This window comes from Pipistrellus hanaki (assembly GCF_964339955.1).
Source record: "Pipistrellus hanaki genome assembly, chromosome: 17".
Taxonomy (NCBI): domain Eukaryota; kingdom Metazoa; phylum Chordata; class Mammalia; order Chiroptera; family Vespertilionidae; genus Pipistrellus; species Pipistrellus hanaki.
Genome location: NC_140519.1, coordinates 38,101,544 through 38,119,735, shown reverse-complemented (window position 1 = coordinate 38,119,735; position 18,192 = coordinate 38,101,544). Strand labels below are relative to the sequence as shown.

Sequence of the window (18,192 nt, the reverse complement as noted above, 5' to 3'; positions counted from 1 at the left end):
GTAAGAGGAATATTTGACTTCACTCCACAAGAGACCTATTTAATAGTTTGGCGGTTATGTAAGTAAAGGTAGCTTGGCTAAGTCAATGTTGACGACATACAGAACGACATGATCCTAATGAGTTGGAAAATATTGGCTCTCATGAGAATAGACCAGATGCTACTGAGCTGAGAAAGCTACTGTATTATTGAATTTCTTTTTTATGAGGTAAAATTTATTATTCAACCATTAAGATATCCCACATGAAATCTTGCATAAAAATACTTTTACAGTTACTTTCTGGAAAGTCTATTTTTATTTTAGCATTAAAACATCACTTAAATGAGGGATTCAAATGTCCATATGATCACCTTCAGCACAGATTTTAAAGTGTGTTAGTACTTTCCCTGCAAACAGATTAATTGAACTAGGCTATCAACAAAACAATGAACTACCTAAATAAGGAAAAAGTGGTAGCAAGTCCTTGTTTTCCTGAGAAAACAAAAATCACTTGTGACTTTGTATTTTATCTTCTGGAAAAATAAGCAAGGATTAGAATTTCTATAATTTTAGTGCCATCAAAAACATGAACAGCAAAAATATGTAATTCAATAATCCCAATTAATAATATATATTCAGTTCAAACTTCTACTTTATTCTTTATTTAATTAAATTTCCTGTATTTGATATTCTCTTATTACATAATTTCTAATTTCTTATTCAATTTCTGATCTCTCCTAAATTTCAATAACTAAAAATTGAAAATATTCTTATTACCTGTGAGTAAGACATTCACTACACAAAAACATCTATATGTAACATGCAGATTAATAAAATTCAATGCAAAAAATTAAATCACTAAGATTAGCAAGACTTTTTATTATTTATTTTAATGTCTTCTAATTTTATCCTGACTTTTGTAAGAACTGATGAAGAAAAATGACTCCCTAGAGCTTTAAAAAATAAATAACTCAATATTCATATAAATATTTACTTAAAGCCGTAAATATATTTACATAAACATATTCACAAAAAAAGAAACTAAAAATGTGATTCAATAAAAATTATCTTTTTTTAATGTATTATGATATAGGGTTTGTTAAAGAAAACGTATTTTCTTCCTAAAGGCCTGTTTTGGTTTTGATGTTCAAAAGTAAATTTAATGTCACATATCTGAAGCATCATTACTAATCCAACATGTACGATGAGAAGACTAAAGCACAAAGTTTTTGCAAATTCTTTCTTATTACCCAATAAAATCCAACCACCTAATGTTACTTGATTTTATTTATACAGACTTGTTCAGTTATTAAAGGAAAAAGTAATGTTAAATAAGTAGCTTTTTAATAATCAAGTTAATAAAATAGTAAAAAAAAATTCTGTACCTGTAATCAAAGAATAAAACATTTTTCTGTGGTTTAGTTCTTGATGTAAGAATGCAGAATAAATGGGACACATTTAAAACTTAACTATCAAATTAATTTATTTCCTTTGAGTTAATAAAATTATTTATATTATTCCACAACCTAATATTGGTTACCCCTCACTAAGAGTGCTGTGTTATTATAATCATGGAATCAATAACCAAGTTGTCTTACATATCAAGATTTCATAATAACATTTTTCACATTTAAGATACTCCAGAAATTTCTAATACGTTGCATGTACATGTATATTGCCCATGATCCTGTGCTGTTCCTCTTGCCATTTCTTCTTAAATGGTATAAAAATCAATCAAGCATACCTCAGAGATACTGCAAGTTGGGTTCCAGACTACCACAATAAGGTAAATAAAGCAAGTCACATAAATTTTTTGGTTTCCCAGGGCACAAAAAAGTCATTATGTTCATACTATATTATAGTCTTTTAATTATGCAATAGCATTAGTATGTATTTTAAAAAAATCAACAGACCTTAATTTAAAAATACTCCATTGCTAAACAATGCTAACACATCATCTGAGCCTGCAGCAAATCATACTCTTTTTGCTGGTGGAAGATCTTACCTTCAATGGCTGCTGACTGATCAGAATAATGGATGCTAAAGGTTGAAGTGATTGTGGCAATTTCTTAAAATAAGACGCCAATAAAGTCTGCCCAATCAATTGATTCTTTCTTTCACGAACAACTTCTCCGTAGCATGTGATGCTTGATGTTTGATAGCATTTTACCCACAGTAATTCTTTCAAAATTTAAGAGAATCCTCTCAAAACCTGCTTCTGGTTTATGAACTAAGTTTATATTGATATAATATTCAAAATTCCATATTGTCCTTTCAAGAATCTTCACAGCAACTTTACTAGGAGTAGATTCCATCTCAAGAAACCACTTTCTTTGAGCATTACTAAGACACAATTCCTCATCTGTTAAAGTCTGATTATAAGACTGCAGCAATTCAGTCACATTATAATTCTAGTTCTCTTGCTATTTCCACATCTGCAGTTACTTCCTCCACTGAAGTCTTTACCCCAGAAAGTAGTCATCCGTGAGAGTTGGAATCAACTTCATCCACACTCTGTTAATGCTGTTATTTTGTTGTCTTCCCATGAACCATGAATGTTCTTAATGGCTTTTAGAATAGTAAATTCTTTCCAGTAGGTTTTCAATTTACTTTGCCCAAATCCATTAGAACAATCACTATCGTCTTACAAAATGTATTTGATAAATAAGAACTGAAAGTTGAAATTATTCCTTTACCCACAGCCTGAAAATTGGATGTTATGTAGCAGGCATGAACACAACATTATTCTTGTTGTACATCTCCATCAGAGCTCTTGGGTGACCAAATGCATTATCAATGAGCAGTGACGTTCTTAAAGGAATCTTTTTTCTGAGCAGAAGGTCTCAACAACAGGCTTAACATATTCAGTAAACCATGTTGTAAACAGATATACTATCATCCAGGCTTTGTTGTTCCATTTAGAGAGCACTGGCAGAGTAGATTTATTGTAATTCTTAAGGGCCCTGAATTTTTAGAATGCTAAATGAGCACTAGCTTCGACTTAAGTAGTCAGCTACAGTTAGTCCCAGCAAGAAGGTCTACCTATTCTTTAAAGCCAAACATTGACTTCTGCTCTCTAACTTTCAAAGTCCTAGATGGCATCTTCTTCCAATAAAAGACTATTTCATCTACATTGAAAATCTGTTGTTTAGTGTAGCCATATTCATTTATCTTCTGAGCTAGATCTTCTGGATAACTTGCTGCAGCTTTACATCAGCACTTGCTGCTTTACCTGGCATTTTTATATTTTATGGAGATGGCCCCTTTCCATTTTTAAACCTCATGAATCAACTTGTATTAGCTTCAAATTTTTCTTATGCAGCTTCCTTATCTCTTTCTACCTTCATCAAAAATGAAGAGAGGCCCTTGCTCTGGACTCAGTGTGAGCTTAAGGGAATGTTGAGCTGGCTTTATCTGTGCAGAGCAGTAAGACTTTCTCCCTATCAGCAATAAGCTGCTTTACTTCCTTATCCTTCTTGCGTCCACTGGAGTAGCACTTTTAATGTTCTTCAAGAGCTTTTCCTTTGCATTCACAGGTTGGCTAACTGGAGCACAAGGCCTAGCTTTTCACCTACCCGGGCTTTCTACATCCCTTCTTCACTAAGCTTAATAATATCAAGATTTCGATTTATATAAAATGAGAGGCATGCAACTCTTCCTTTCACTTGGACACTTAGAGGCCACTATAGAGTTATTAATAGGCCTAATTTCATTATTGCTGTGTCTCAGGGAACAGGAGAACAGCCGGTCGGTACAGCAGTAAGAACACACACCCAACACTTATTAAGTTCACCGTTTTATACAGGTATGGTTCATGGTGCTCCAAAAGAATTAAAATAGTAACATCAGAGATCACTCATCACACATCATCATAACAAATATAATAATAAAGAAAAGGTTTGAAATGTTGCAAGAATTATCAAAACGAGACACAGAGATAAGAAGTGAGCAAATGCTGTTAGAAAAATGGCACCATCAAGATTTTCTGGACACAGGGTTGTCACAAACTTTCAGTAAGTGAAAAAAACAATATCTCTGGGTCGCACTAAAGTGAAACGCAATAAAATGAGATATGTCTGTACTACATTTTCTTGCTAAGGAATTTTAAAATCTGAAAAGCATATCATTGTTATTATCAAATTATTGTAGTTCTTTCATTGGAAATGTACAAGTTTTTCTCCTTTTTGTTATTCAGGCATTTCTCACACCTATCGAATCAGTTTCTAAAACCCAAATTTTAAGAAGCAGTTACAAAAAACTGTAATGCCTGTTCTCACACAGAGAGAAAAAAAATTAAAGCAATAATTCCATTTATTAATAAAGTACATCTTTCCTGTTTATAAATATAATGAACATAATAGAAGTTTCTCTTACTACATTATATGCATTCTATTTGATCCCTTTCAAGCTCTTAGTAGTAACTAACAAAGTTGATTTCAAATCCCAGTCTGCAGTCTACAATTAATAAAATGGGAAATAGAAATTCAATTATAAGTTAACTTTTCTGAAAATGCCAAAAACTATTAAAAATTCAGTTCAGATAATAGTGTTACTTTGGTGGTGGTAGATGCAGCACATAAAAAAATTTCTAACTGCAAGCAGAACATGTTGAAGAATAGGCATGGAGAAAGCAAATGGATGGTTACCATCACTAAAACTGTTGACCATGGGAACCAAGCTGAGTAATAAGTATAGGTAGGATTCTGTGATATTTAAAAAAAAAAAAAAAAAAAAAAAAAATAGCTTGAAAGAATATAATGATAAAGACCAAGGAACAGGATCAACAGCAAAAAAGAAACAAACCAATTCTGAATGATAACAAGGTCCAATGTACAGATATACTTGAGGGTACAAATGAGAGAAAATTTAGACAGAGGATGATCACCAGGAAAGTGAAAAGACAAACCACAGGATTGCAGAAAATGTTTATAAACCATATATCTGATAAGAGACAATTGTGCAACTTAAAACAAAAGGATACACAGGCCATGTAAAATAAACAAAGATTTTAAGTAGACATTTCTTCGCAAAAAATATATAGTCAGTAAGCATAGGAAAAGATGCTCAACCTCATTAGCTATGAGGGAAATACAAATCCAAACCACAATGAGATACTACTTCCTTCATACCCAGATAGCTATAACCAAAAGACAGGCAATAAAAGTATGGTGAGGATGTGGGAAAACAGGAACTCTCATACAGCCCAGGTGGGAATATATTAGTACAATGGAATAAACAGTTTGGCAATTTTTCAAAAAGTTAAATATAGTTACCATATGGCTCCACAATTCTACACCCAGATATACATCCATGAGAAATACAAACATGAGAAATACAAACATGAGCATATGTCCACACAAAAACTTGTAGATGAATGTTGGTAGCAACAATATTCATAACTGTCAAAAGTACAAATAACCCAAACATCCACCATCTGATGAGTGGATGAACAAAATGTGGTATATACACACAATGGAATATTACTTGATAAAAAGAGAAATGAAGTATGGATACAAGCTACAATGGACAAACTCCTAAAACAGTACATTAAGTGAAAGAATTTAGTCACAAAGTCTGTATTTGAATGTCCAGAATAGGCAAACCCATGGAGACAAAAAAAGATTTGTGTCGACTAGGGCTGGAGCACAACAGGCTCAGGATTGATGGCTAAAGAATGTGGGACTTCTTTTTTGGGTAATGACAATACTCCAAAATAAGACTGTGGTGATGGACACAGAACTCTGAACACACTATATGTTTAATACTGTATACCTGAAGGGGTGAATGTATGGTATGTGAATTATATCTCAATAAAGCTGTTTTCAGGGGGGCGGATAGGTCGAGAGAAACCAAGGTAAGACATTTCTGGTTTGAGGGGGAAAGGCGGAGAGGGGGAGGCTAGGCAAAGACATGAATGTGGAAAAATGCAAATTTTTTGATGACCAAGATGACTGTTAAGTATAGTGTTAAATCCAAAGGAAAAAAACTGATTTTAACTTGTGGTAAAGCACTAGTTATCAAAGGACAAAGAATAAGGTAGGCGAATATTATCAAAATGGAATTATATTCAATAAGGACAGAGAGAAAAGCCATTAGAATGAAGAATACGAAAACACACTGGATGCTGCGATCAATAATAAGACAGCAATCTGTAGGAAGGGAGGGTAGAGACACAAATTATTATAGAAGGTGAAGCAGGAACATTGAAGAGAAGTACTAGTACTAGACTTATGATCAGCTTTAGAACAGAAGAACAATGTTGTTCTTCCACACATTATCAGAATATAAGTCTGAAAGACTCAGGAATGTACACAGCCTACATAACCACTTCATTAATGTAGTAAATGAGAACTAGCTGTAATGTAAAGCAAAGATCACATGCTTAAACCAAACATATTAAACAAAGTTTAACAGTGCTGAGTATTGTCTATTAATAGCCCACAGATGCAAGATAATAAAATGCTAAACCTTACACCTTAAATATATACTTCCTGGATCTTAATAAGGTAGAAATTTTGGAGACAATACTACAAACACACCACTAAGAACAAAATAAACAAAATTAGACTTAGGCTAGCAAAAGAAAAACATAAGATTACTGGGCATTTGAAAATATGGCTTATTAAAATTATTTTAGCTGATCTTTTTAATACCTATTATAAATTTTACAGCTGCTTTATTTGATAAAAATAAACTTCCTTGGCAGAGGTGAAAACATCCTAACAGCATTCCACTTTCCTCAATTCCCCTAATCTGCAATAAATCAGTTCTACACGTTTTAGGTTTCTCAATAAAAGATCACCAGGTTATGAATCACATATTTTATGGTTACTTGTTCGATTGTTTTTAATGCCTGTGACTGCATTCTGCTAGGGCAGAATATTTTCAGAATAAGAAATTTTAAATAAAAAAATTTTAATAGCATAGTCCACTTGATAAATTTATTTATTTTTTTAATATATTTTATTGATTTTTTACAGAGAGGAGGAGAGAGGGATAGAGAGCTAGAAACGTCGATGGGAGAGAAACATGGACCAGATGCCTCTTGCACACCCCCTACTAGGGATGTGCCCGCAACCAAGGTATTATACATGCCCTTGACCGGAATCGAACCTGGGACCCTTCAGTCCACAGACCGACACTCTACCACTGAGCCAAACCGGTTTTGGCTACTTGATAAATTTAGAAAAGAAAATAGGGGATTAGTTGGGTTAAAAAAAATTAAAATTATAAAAGTAATTAAAATCACTACCTGCTTACTGATATGAATTGTGGAGCTAGGCCTGCAGAAACTCACACACACACAAAAAAAAAAAATTTAAATAAAAAAAGACAGATTATTATTGTGAGAAAATAAACCAAAAAAACTCTGGAGAGAACATTACAGGAAACAGAAACTGGACAAGCAAAAAATTAAATCAGACAAATTCACAGTGCTAAATAGTATCACCAATAAAGGCCTCAGTGTAGTAGGCCTTAAAAGAAAATATGCGATCCAATGAGTAACTCCACATAAAATAATGGCCTATGAAAAGCAGTAACACAATGTATTGGTCCATTTGGACTGATATAACAAAATATCACAATCTAGGGTGGACTATAAACAACAGAAATTTATTTCTCACTGTTCTGGATGGTGGCAGGGTGCCAACATGGTCAGGTTCTGGTGAGAACCACTTTCAGGGTGCAGGTTGCTGACTTCTCTCTGTGTCTTTACATGGTATAGGGGGCAAGGAAGCTCTCTCTGGCCTCTTTATAGAAGAACATTAATTTCATTCATGAAATTCATCATCGAATCAACTCCCAAAGACCCCACTTTCTAATACCATTGCACTAGGCCTTAGAATTTTCAAAAGATGAATTATGGTGGAAACAAACATTCAGACTACAACACATATCTAGTCTACTTAAATATTCATCAATTCAAAAAACTTTTTGGAATGAAACGAAATTTATATACCATAAAATGTATCCTTTCAAAGCGTACAATTAAGTGGAATTGAGCATATTCACAATCGTAAAAACACCACCACAATCTAATTCCAATACATTTTCATTACCCCAAAGAAACTCATATCCATTAGCAATCACTCCCATTCCTCCTTCTCACCCTTGGCAACCATTAATCTACTGTCTGTCCCTGCAGATTTGCCTGCTTCAAGCATTTCATATAAATGAAATAATATGTGATTTTTTACATCTGGCTTCTACCTCTTAGCATGCTGTTTTCAAGGTTCTCCACATTGTAGCATGTATCACTACTTCATACCTTTTTATGTCTGAATAATATTCCATTGTACAATTATCAGTTATAGACATTTCTGTCGTTTCTACCTTTTGGCTATTAAGACTAATGCTATGTGATCTCTTTTACTAGTATATGTGGAATCTAAAAAAAGTCAAATACATGGAACAATGTTACCAGAGCCTAGGTGGTAGGGGTTAATGAGAGATGTTGTTTTAAAGATTACAAAGTTATGTAGGACGAATGAGTTCTATAAATCTAATGTAAAGCATGATGACTACAATCAGAAATAAAATATTATATACAGGTTTTGCTAAGAGTACATTTCAGGTGCTCTCACCACAGGAAAAGATTGGTAACCATGTAAGGAGACAAAGATGTTATCTAGTTTGACTGTAGTAACTATTCCGCTTTGCATATCAAAACATCATGCTGCACACAAAAAGGATAATTTGCTTACCAACTCTCACAGTATTATGATCAAGCATTTTAATCCATTCTACCAGCATAATCAAACATATTGTATTTGTGCTTATTTACCATTTCAAACATACACATTGATCCCCTCAAAAGTTATCTATGTAAGGCGAAAGCATCAATTGTACAAGGAGTAGGTAAAAAAATAAATCTCTTGCAATTATAAAATACTGGAGGCCAAGCACGCGAAATCACGCAAGACCCAGAACTGCCGCACCAGTGGGACTCCAGGCCAGCCCGGGCCATGCGAGCTGCGAGCCCCACCACACCACGGGAGCCGCAAGTGGCTCACGGGCCCACGGGAAGGAACGAGAGGTGCTCCACGTACCTCCTGGTGACCGGTCATTTGGTCGTTACAGCGTTATGGCCACTGGCCTTTTATAATATAGATATCCGGAAATTGGTGGCAGGGAACACAACTAAATGGTTAAATACACTACACAACGTAAGTTGAGCAAGTTATGCATATAGGTTTGAATGGTAAAATATTAGTCACAACTAGGAAGAACTTTCCATATAATTGTCAAGAAGATTGTGCTCTTACCTATAGTTTGGAAAACTTCATTCATCAAAGCTTCATTCACTACTGAAGAGCTGACACTTCCAATATGAGACCAACTTTGATATATTGCTTGCAGCAAAAGCGTCTGTGCTCTTGTAGCTTGAATTGTAAGATTTGGAAGTTCAAATATACCTTCAGTCATAGCAATCTGAGATCTTTTCGTCCTGCATAAGAAAACAGAAAGAATAACAATATAGTATATAGTATTTACAAACAACATAAAAATGAATTAAGTTGCCAGAGAAGAATTAGTATGCATTAGAAATACTTTAAAATAGAATTATCAAATAGATACACAATTCTACTAACTTTAAACAAGTTTCACTTTTTCAGATCTTACATAATAAAATATATAAATGCAAAATAAAATAATTCATACATATAAATTCTGTTCATGCAACTATATTTTACCAAAGTCAATCATCAGGAAAAAAAACAGTGAAATATTAATATTTAACACTCAAAGAGAATTTACTAGCAGACATACAATGTTCTAAATTTCTTCTATCAACTAACTCATTGAATTCTTCCCTAATATTCTTTGAGAGAGGTTTTATCATTATCTTAATTTTTAAGATGGGAAAACAAGACACAAAGAGATAAATTACGATATCAAATACACAGCCATTCTTCTGAGATTCCATCTAAACTTAACTCTGGAAAGTTCAATTTCTAGAATCTATAATACTAAAAGCATAATATGCAAATCAACCTAATGACCAAACAGCAGAAGGACTGTCCAGATGACCATGGTATAACACTAACTGGCGCCAGGCCAGCCAAGGCTGGTGCAATGCAGTTGGTCGGTGGGGCCACCATCGCCCCACGATCACCCTGCAGAGGGAAGCCCAGGCCACTTACCAGCAGAGCAATTGCTTGTAGGGAGCTCTGTGATCGCCCCAAAGAGGGAGGCCAGGCCACCCTCTGCAGGGCAATTGATGGTGGGAGGAGGGCCTCCTTGATCAATTACCCCACAGAGGGAAGCCCAAGCCACCAGCCAGGGGGCGATTGATGCGGGGGTGGAAGGGAAGTGGACTCGCAATCGCCCCAAAGACGGAGGCTCAGGCCAACCTCTGCAGGGCGATCGATCAGGGGGCTCCACAGAACCAGGGATCTGGGGGAGTGTGGTGGTGGACAAGGGCAGTACGGACGGATGCAGGCAGAACCTGCCAAGGCAGGTGCAGGCGGGGGTCAGGGCTGCGGGGCTGAGAGGTAGCCAGGACCATGAGGCAGCCATGGACGTGAGGCAGCCGGGGCTGGGAGGTAGCCAGGTCTGCAAAGGCCTAACCTTGCACAGATTTTGTGCATCAGGCCTCTAGTTTATTTATATTTGTAAATCTTTAACCTTTCTTTCAAAGTTTTTCATTTAAGGAACTGGATGTAGGACATGAAATTATAAAAAAATCTGAGTTCCAATTCTAGCTAAATCAGAAATGACCCATAACATGAAGACTCTAAGCCTCACTAGAAAAGGGGAAATTCAAATTAAAACAATGTAAGACAACCTCTCAGATGAGAAAAACCTCTCAGGCTCTTCTAACACATCTTCTAGGAATCTACCTGATAGAAACTCTCATGAGTCTGCAAGAATATTTAGATCTCCCTGTCCAGTTTGGTTCAGTGGATAGAGCATCGGCCTGTGGACTGAAAGGTCCAGGTTCGATTCCAGCCAAGGGCACATGCCTGGATTGCAGGCTCCATCCCCGGTAGGGGAGCGTGCAGGAGGCAGCTGATCAATGATTCTCTCTCATCATTGATGTTTCTCTCTCTCTCTCTCTCTCTCTCCCTCTTCATTCCTCTCTGAAATAAATATATTTTAAAATAATAATATGTATGTTTTTTAAAAAGAATACTTAGACCATGATAGTATTTGCAGCATTATTTAAAATAGCATACACCTGAGACAATCGCACTGTTAAATTCTGGCACATTAACTTCAGATATTAAAATAATAAAGGTTGCTAAATCTACTGACATAAAAGGCTATCATGAAATATGGGTGAGTAAAATACATATATAGGGTATCCCAAAACAACATATGCAACATACTTTAAATAATTATAAAGACAGTGCTTATTAAAATACATTTCATTTTCAAAACTGAGCTCTCAGCTGTTAAAGTGTGTATACATTTTTTGGGAGCCTCTGTAGTTGCCTTTTAAGACAGTTCCTTATAATGACAGGAAGTGGTGGCTTACGCACACATCATAAAACCATATCTGCATGGATTTGAATATTGAAATTACAAGTTCAGAATAGAACTATTTATAGAAGCCATTCCTGGAAGAGGAAAATAGTGGATGCATTTTATGTGTTCTTCTCCTTGTTTTCCCTATGTTAATGTCTATATTGATTTACTTGGTCCTTTGAGAAATCTAGACTATTATTTTTTTTAAATCTGTATTATTATTTTTTTTCAAACATTTTAAAAGAAATTGCAATATTTCAAGAAGGAACTAAGAAAATCGCAAACTATGTCAACATGAAGTAACTTCATAAAACATCTTTAAAATGTGAAAATAAGATATTAGCATTATTAATGTATCCACGTACCTCTCTCCCTGTCCTGACACTGAATTATCAAATAATTTCTTATCTCCTCATTGAAATAAAACTTCACTTAAAACTACCCCACAGAAAAATGACATCAGAAAAAAAGACAGAATAAGGTAGTATACCAAAAAAAATGTCAAAAGACGTCAAGAATTAACATTTTTTTAAATTCTGAAAATTAACCAAAAGCCTGTAGCAAAAAAAAGGGGGGGAGGGGGGGACACTTAAACATAAAAAAATGATTTAAAAAATTAAAAGCCCAGCTAATCTCAGTAGTAACAGTCAGCTTTGTAGTATTTTTACTTTCCCATGTTAAGTCCCCTGCCCAGAGGTTCAGCAGTGGCACTGAATAGCCCACATTCCCCCCGTACAGGTAGCAGGTAGCAAAGAAAGCAAAACAGACCTTCTCCACAACTAATTGTATTGTTTGTTTTGACTTGTCTGGTGGCTACCAAGATAACCAACTCAAAGAGCTTGCTTTATCTCTCTTAATTCAAAACTCTCCCAAACAACTAGGCAGGGGTATTTATAGAAAACATTTAGAGGACTAATTACATTAGTCCATGCTGCCTGGGACAATGTGTGTAGGAAAAACAGCAAACAAAATGAATTAACCAAAATCTTGGGAGGAAAGTAATTTAAAAATTGGGCAATAAGAAAATTGAAAAGCTCCAGCATCTTTTGAGGAATACAGAAGGCCATACACACGCTCAGGACCATGCAGTTGCAGAGGGAAAACTATAGAAAGGTTTTAAGCTCCCAACCCTGGCTGACTTCCAGGGTTTACCCAATGAGAAAAGAAGGCAGAGTTGTAAAATGCCTGGTTGAGTTTCGAAGGCATTCCCATCAGAAATGATGGAGGCCACACAGCAATAGGATGAAACAGTAAAAGTGCTAAAATAAAAAAACTATTGTAATAAAACAGGGTTTGTTATTCTCATCCTAGGACATTTTTTTCAATTGATTTCTAGGGAGACTGGGAGAGGGAAAGACAGACAGAAACACTAATGTGAAAGAAACACATCGATTGGTTGCTTCCTGCATGAGCCCTGACCAGGACCCAGGCTGGGGAGGAGCCTGCAACAGAGATAAGTGCCCTTGACCAGAATCAAACCTTTGGTCCGCAGGCTGATGCTCTATCCACTGAGCCAATACGGTTAGGGGGAGACCGGGTATCTTTTTTCGAGTTTTAAAATTGTTCTGGAATTAGGAAATGATGATAGTGATGATGAATGCAAAATAATGTGAATATACCAATAATCAATGAATTGTAGTTTAAAACACTTAACGATGTTGACTTCCATGTTATTTGGGTTTTATCTCAATAAAAAGAAATAAATCTCCCTGAAGTATTCAGTACTCTGTTCCTAGGAGCACCTATCCAAGCAACTAACCATTGCCTTCTCTCACTCAAAACAACAAAAACAAACCTTGGGAACAGACATCTCTCTTAATTAGCATGTTATCAGTTAAGTATATAGTTTCACATTAAGATTTCTATGGTGTTGTCCATACAACTTCCAAATATTTAATAGAAATACGTGGCCAGCCAAAACCGGTTTGGCTCAGTGGATAGAGTGTCGCCCCTGCAGACTGAAGGGTCCCAGGTTCGATTCCAGTCAAGGGCATGTACCTTGGTTGCAGGCACATCCCCTGTGACAGGTGTGCAGGAGGCGGCTACTCGATGTTTCTTTCTCATTGATGTTTCTAGCTCTCTATCCCTCTCCCTTCCTTTCTATAAAAAAATCAATAAAATATATTATTTTAAAAAAAAAGAAAGAAATACGTGGCTGTACCTACATTTACCTTTCAATCCATAATCCTGGACACAGTTTACCATAAAACCAATAGATAGGAATGAATAGAGTAGGAAATAAATATGCAATGAATAAAATATTCTTTAAACCAAACAGCTAAAATAATAGAGATCAAGAGACAGTAGGAAAAACAAACAGGATCCAATTCACACATTTATATTTCATTGTCATCACTGGTTTCTTTTGCTTTTCCAACATTGCAGCCATTTTTTAAATCATTTTCTTTTCTTTAATTAAGGTTTAAATATTGAGAGGTGGTTCTCTACTATGCTCTCAAATTTCTGTTTATTAGTAGTAACACTAAGAAAACAGATATCTGTAACATGTACATATAAAAATGTACAATTAATCTAGCTATCTATCTTCAACCAGATACGCAGTGATATTTGAGAAGTCCTATGGTGCAGCAAGAGTTATGTTCTTATAGCTACAGCAATATTTACTTATAAGGCAAAATTATACTTGGGATCCTTTTTATAAGTGGGTCTTTACTATTTCATAACAAATACAGCTACTGTACATGGTACTTTAACTTTCAAGTCATCATACGTCACATAAAATAGTTCCCAAATGGATAACATAGACTTAAATAAAAACTTAAACATATGCAAATTTTAAAAAATTAAGTTATTCTACCTTTTAATAATGCCCAAGGGTAGAGGGCCATTCCCTCCTTCAGATTCAATTTAATTCAACATCAAAGGAAATAATTCACTTTGTACAAAAGCCAGAATTCAATAATAAACAAGTAAGTTATATCATACACATAGGACGTGTTTTTGTGGTTTGTTTTACTTTCCAGCTGTAATGAACTACAAATAAAAGTACATTTTATTACACGTCTGTTAAGTACTCCAGTAGCATGTGAGCTAAAATAAACTATTTTAAAATTATTTGGCAATAGATTGTAACTTACACAATGTACCTGCTATTTGTATAATATCAATGAAGAGGGGGTTTTTTTTCTTTTGTTTTTGTCAACTTTGAAATATTGCTAACAGGCTAACAAGTATAGGAAATGAACACCCATGTATCCACTTCATAAACCCAATTGACTAACCCATAATATTATACCATATTTACTTCAGAGGTTTTAAACAAATCAATAGCTTTTACAACTTTTTTAAAGCTATTTGGGATGGAGGGCTCATTAAAATGTCAATGAAAATGCACAATAAAAGTATAATTTTCCTTGTGATTTATGTCACTACAAATTTATTTAAACTTTGTTTAAAACAGCTCAATAAAATTCATACAGAAGATATCTAACAACTTCTGAGTTTACCAAATTTTTTTGAAATATCACTAAACTTATATGTTGAGTAGGTGAAAATAATTTATTTAACAAATGGCTATTTCACATATCCCTAAGTCCTAGTCTGAACATATGTTCATTTTACAGAATAGGTTTAAAAACTATCAGTGTAAACATTACTCTCTAGGGGAAAATAAATCCTAATGTAACTAGTGGGATAAACAACTCATTAAAACTAAACTTGGAAAAACTCCAGGATAAATTTAAGGAAATAGAAACACACCGGTCTTGATGGTGTAGTAGCAAAGACTGAAAATGAATATGCCCTAATTAACAAATACGTTAAAGACTCTACTCGTACCATCTGCTGACATTATAACTCAGAGCTGGGGAAAGTTTGGGACCAATACAGCATCTCTATAAAGAAAATTATTCCTCCAAATTTTTAAATAAAAATGTGGAAGTGGTTCTTATTACTCAATGCAAAGGAATTAACTTATACAATCCATTCATGTTCATAGGAATACCATGGAATTTTTGCCCTACATAAACTCGAAGAACAGCCATCCTTTCTTTTAAAATCAACACACCTCACAGCAGTTGAAAGAATAGCCTCAGAAACAGCTGGATCCTCAGATTTATATAGAATCCCCAAATGCAAAGTTTGAGCCTACAAATTGGTTCCAAAAATGTATTTTTGTTATTACTCATATCCTGCACAGTAAAATAAGATTAGATCACTTTTTCCAAAATAAAATGAGTGCAAAACTTCACTAACTCAACTTAGAAGTGAAAGCAGTTTTAAAAGCTAAGAAATTTATATTTAGTGCTTTATACAATGACTCTTTAACTTAAACATCAATACTTAAAAGAAAGAAGTTTTTAATTAAATGTTAAGTAAAATAATCGGTTAAATTAGCTTTTCTTTTCTCTTTCTGATCCCACCCCACTCGCCAGAGACAACCGCTTTTTATGAGTTTAGCATACATACCCACAGGCCTCTGCCTACTTGATTTTATGCATTCATAGATACACATATAATTTTAATGGACATATATGTGTATATGACTACAGCCTCCATCTAGTGACTAAACAGCATATCTTACAGATCATCAAGATCTCTCAACATTAGTACGTATACTCTTATAATGGTCTTTTAATGCCTGCTTGGTATTTTACTGTTTGAATCAAGTTTCACATTCACCAGCATTTCTCAACATCCCCACTAGTATTAACTATTATTCTTTTTAATTATAATGACGTTTAGCATTTGCAAATGGCTGTAAAATATAAATTATATCCTGTTTAATTACAAATATATTTTGCTATTTTTCAAATTTTCTGAAAAAATATCATTATTTGGATTTAAATGTTAGCTAACAGATGAACAAATAAAATGGGAAGTAAACCTTGTCTATCTTTAAAGCAAAAATAAATAACTCCTTGATTATTATAACATAAAAAGTCAAAAATCTTATAATGAAGTATTGGGGGTGGCAAACAAATAAAATACCAAAAAGGCAAATGCTCTCCTTCATTATTCTCATCAATTCCTAATAAGTTGTTCAATTCCTCTCCTGAAGTAAAAGTGTTTTAACCATTCAGAAAAAAAAAGAGAGAAATAAAGTATATTTATGCAATATATTTATATCATAAAAGGCCTGTGGTCACGCCATAACGGCGGAATGACCAAACAAATGGTCACCAGGTGGTGCAAGGAACACCTCTCAACGGGCTGGGATTCATGGCTCGCATGGTGGGGCCCTCAAGGGGCTGGCGGGGGCCCAAGTGGTGGAGGTGGGGTCTGAGGCTCACGCAGGGCGGGTCTGGGGTCCTGCTGGTGCTGCAGGCTAGGTCTCGCACGCTGGTCCTCTAGTGTAGATATATAAAATCAGTAACATTCAAATAGAACCTTGAAAATTCTGATTAGAAAACCACTAGAATTTTAATTCAACTTCAGTCATTCATTAAAGTCATTCGTTTTTAATTTGGCCAAGAGCACATTTTACATGTATTACTTAAATAAAAAGGAAATGGACTAGGTTGTCAAAAAAGATTACAATCTGAATCAATCGGACAACAAAAGAACACTGAAATCACTGAAAAAATTACCAGCTGTATGTCAATAAATATTCACTTGTGTCTACCATTCAAGGTTTTGACATGTCCTCCATAGAAACAATGGAATTTAAATGTTTGAAAAGAATTTAGAAAAGTTATTAAATAATCACACCAACTAGTCAAAATCACTTCTATGAAAAGAACAGAGAAAAACCGGAACAATGTCCCACCTTTAGAAGAATGTGACCTAACCAGTGAAAACGTCAATTGGACCAATATCTGAGGGGTGAATTAAGACTATTTGGGCTAAGATTAGTGAAACAATATGGTGAAAGATAGGTTGAAAGAAGACAAACTGAAAAAGGTCCTGAACCCCCTGTGGGGGCACACAGAGGTATGAGAGGCAACCAATCAATCAATGTTTCTAACATCAATGTCTCTCTCTCTCTCTCTCTCTCTCTCACACACACACACACACACACACACACACACACACTTCCTCTCTCTAGAATCAGTAAAAAGATGTATCTTTGGGTAAGGATAAAACAAAATTTTTAAAGGTGGGAGAGGACAGGGAGGAAGATAATCAGATGAATCTAGAGAAGCCAAAAAGGGCCCAGATCTGGAGGGTATCAGAATTTTTTAAGAAGTTTTATTTCTATAATAAAAATTTATGTCTTCCCTTGCCTAAAATACTTTCCGCCCTTTACCCCTTCCTCAATCACCACATTGTTGTCCATGTCCATGGAACCCAACTAGGCGGAGTTGCTAAACAAACCCGCTAGCAGGGGAAGGAAGGGTGCATGCAGGAGACAAACTTTAAAATGTATGGATATTGCTAAGACAGGCAGCTTGCAGATAACCAATCATAAGACAGTGAGGCGTACAAACTAATCCCAAGGATGTTGCTAAGGCAGAATTCTTGGAAAAGACCAATCAGGAGCTAGCAAGGCAGTATCCACCTCCTAGGTTAAAAAGAATGGCTTATGGCCCTAACTGGTTTGGCTCTGTGGACAGAGTGGGGTCTGCAGACTAAAGAGTCCCAGGTTTGATTCTCCTCAAGGGCACATGCCCAGATTGTGGGCTCAATCCCCAGTAGGGAGCATGCAGGAGGCAGCCGATCAATGATTCTCTCTCATTATTGATGTCTCTAGCTCTCTCTCCTTCTCACTTCCTCTCTGAAATCAATAAAAATATATATTTTTCTAAGTGTGATTTATGGCCATGTGGGACTCTACACATA

The 18,192-nt window shown here is 35.1% G+C and overlaps 1 protein-coding gene across 6 annotated transcripts in view; it reads right to left on the bottom strand.

Moving 5' to 3' along the window:
• The window catches only part of VPS13B (vacuolar protein sorting 13 homolog B), a 522,947-nt gene that overhangs the window by 446,535 nt on the left and 58,220 nt on the right, over window positions 1-18,192 (bottom strand). For all 6 annotated transcript variants that reach the window (XR_014793185.1, XM_084864486.1, XM_084864483.1 and 3 more), the window contains exon 17: window positions 9,246-9,427. Coding sequence is in view for 5 of the 6 variants with exons in the window: in XM_084864486.1 (XP_084720612.1) it covers window positions 9,246-9,427 (182 nt within the window). In the remaining variant the exon portion in view is untranslated. The remainder of the gene's footprint in view (window positions 1-9,245; window positions 9,428-18,192) is intronic.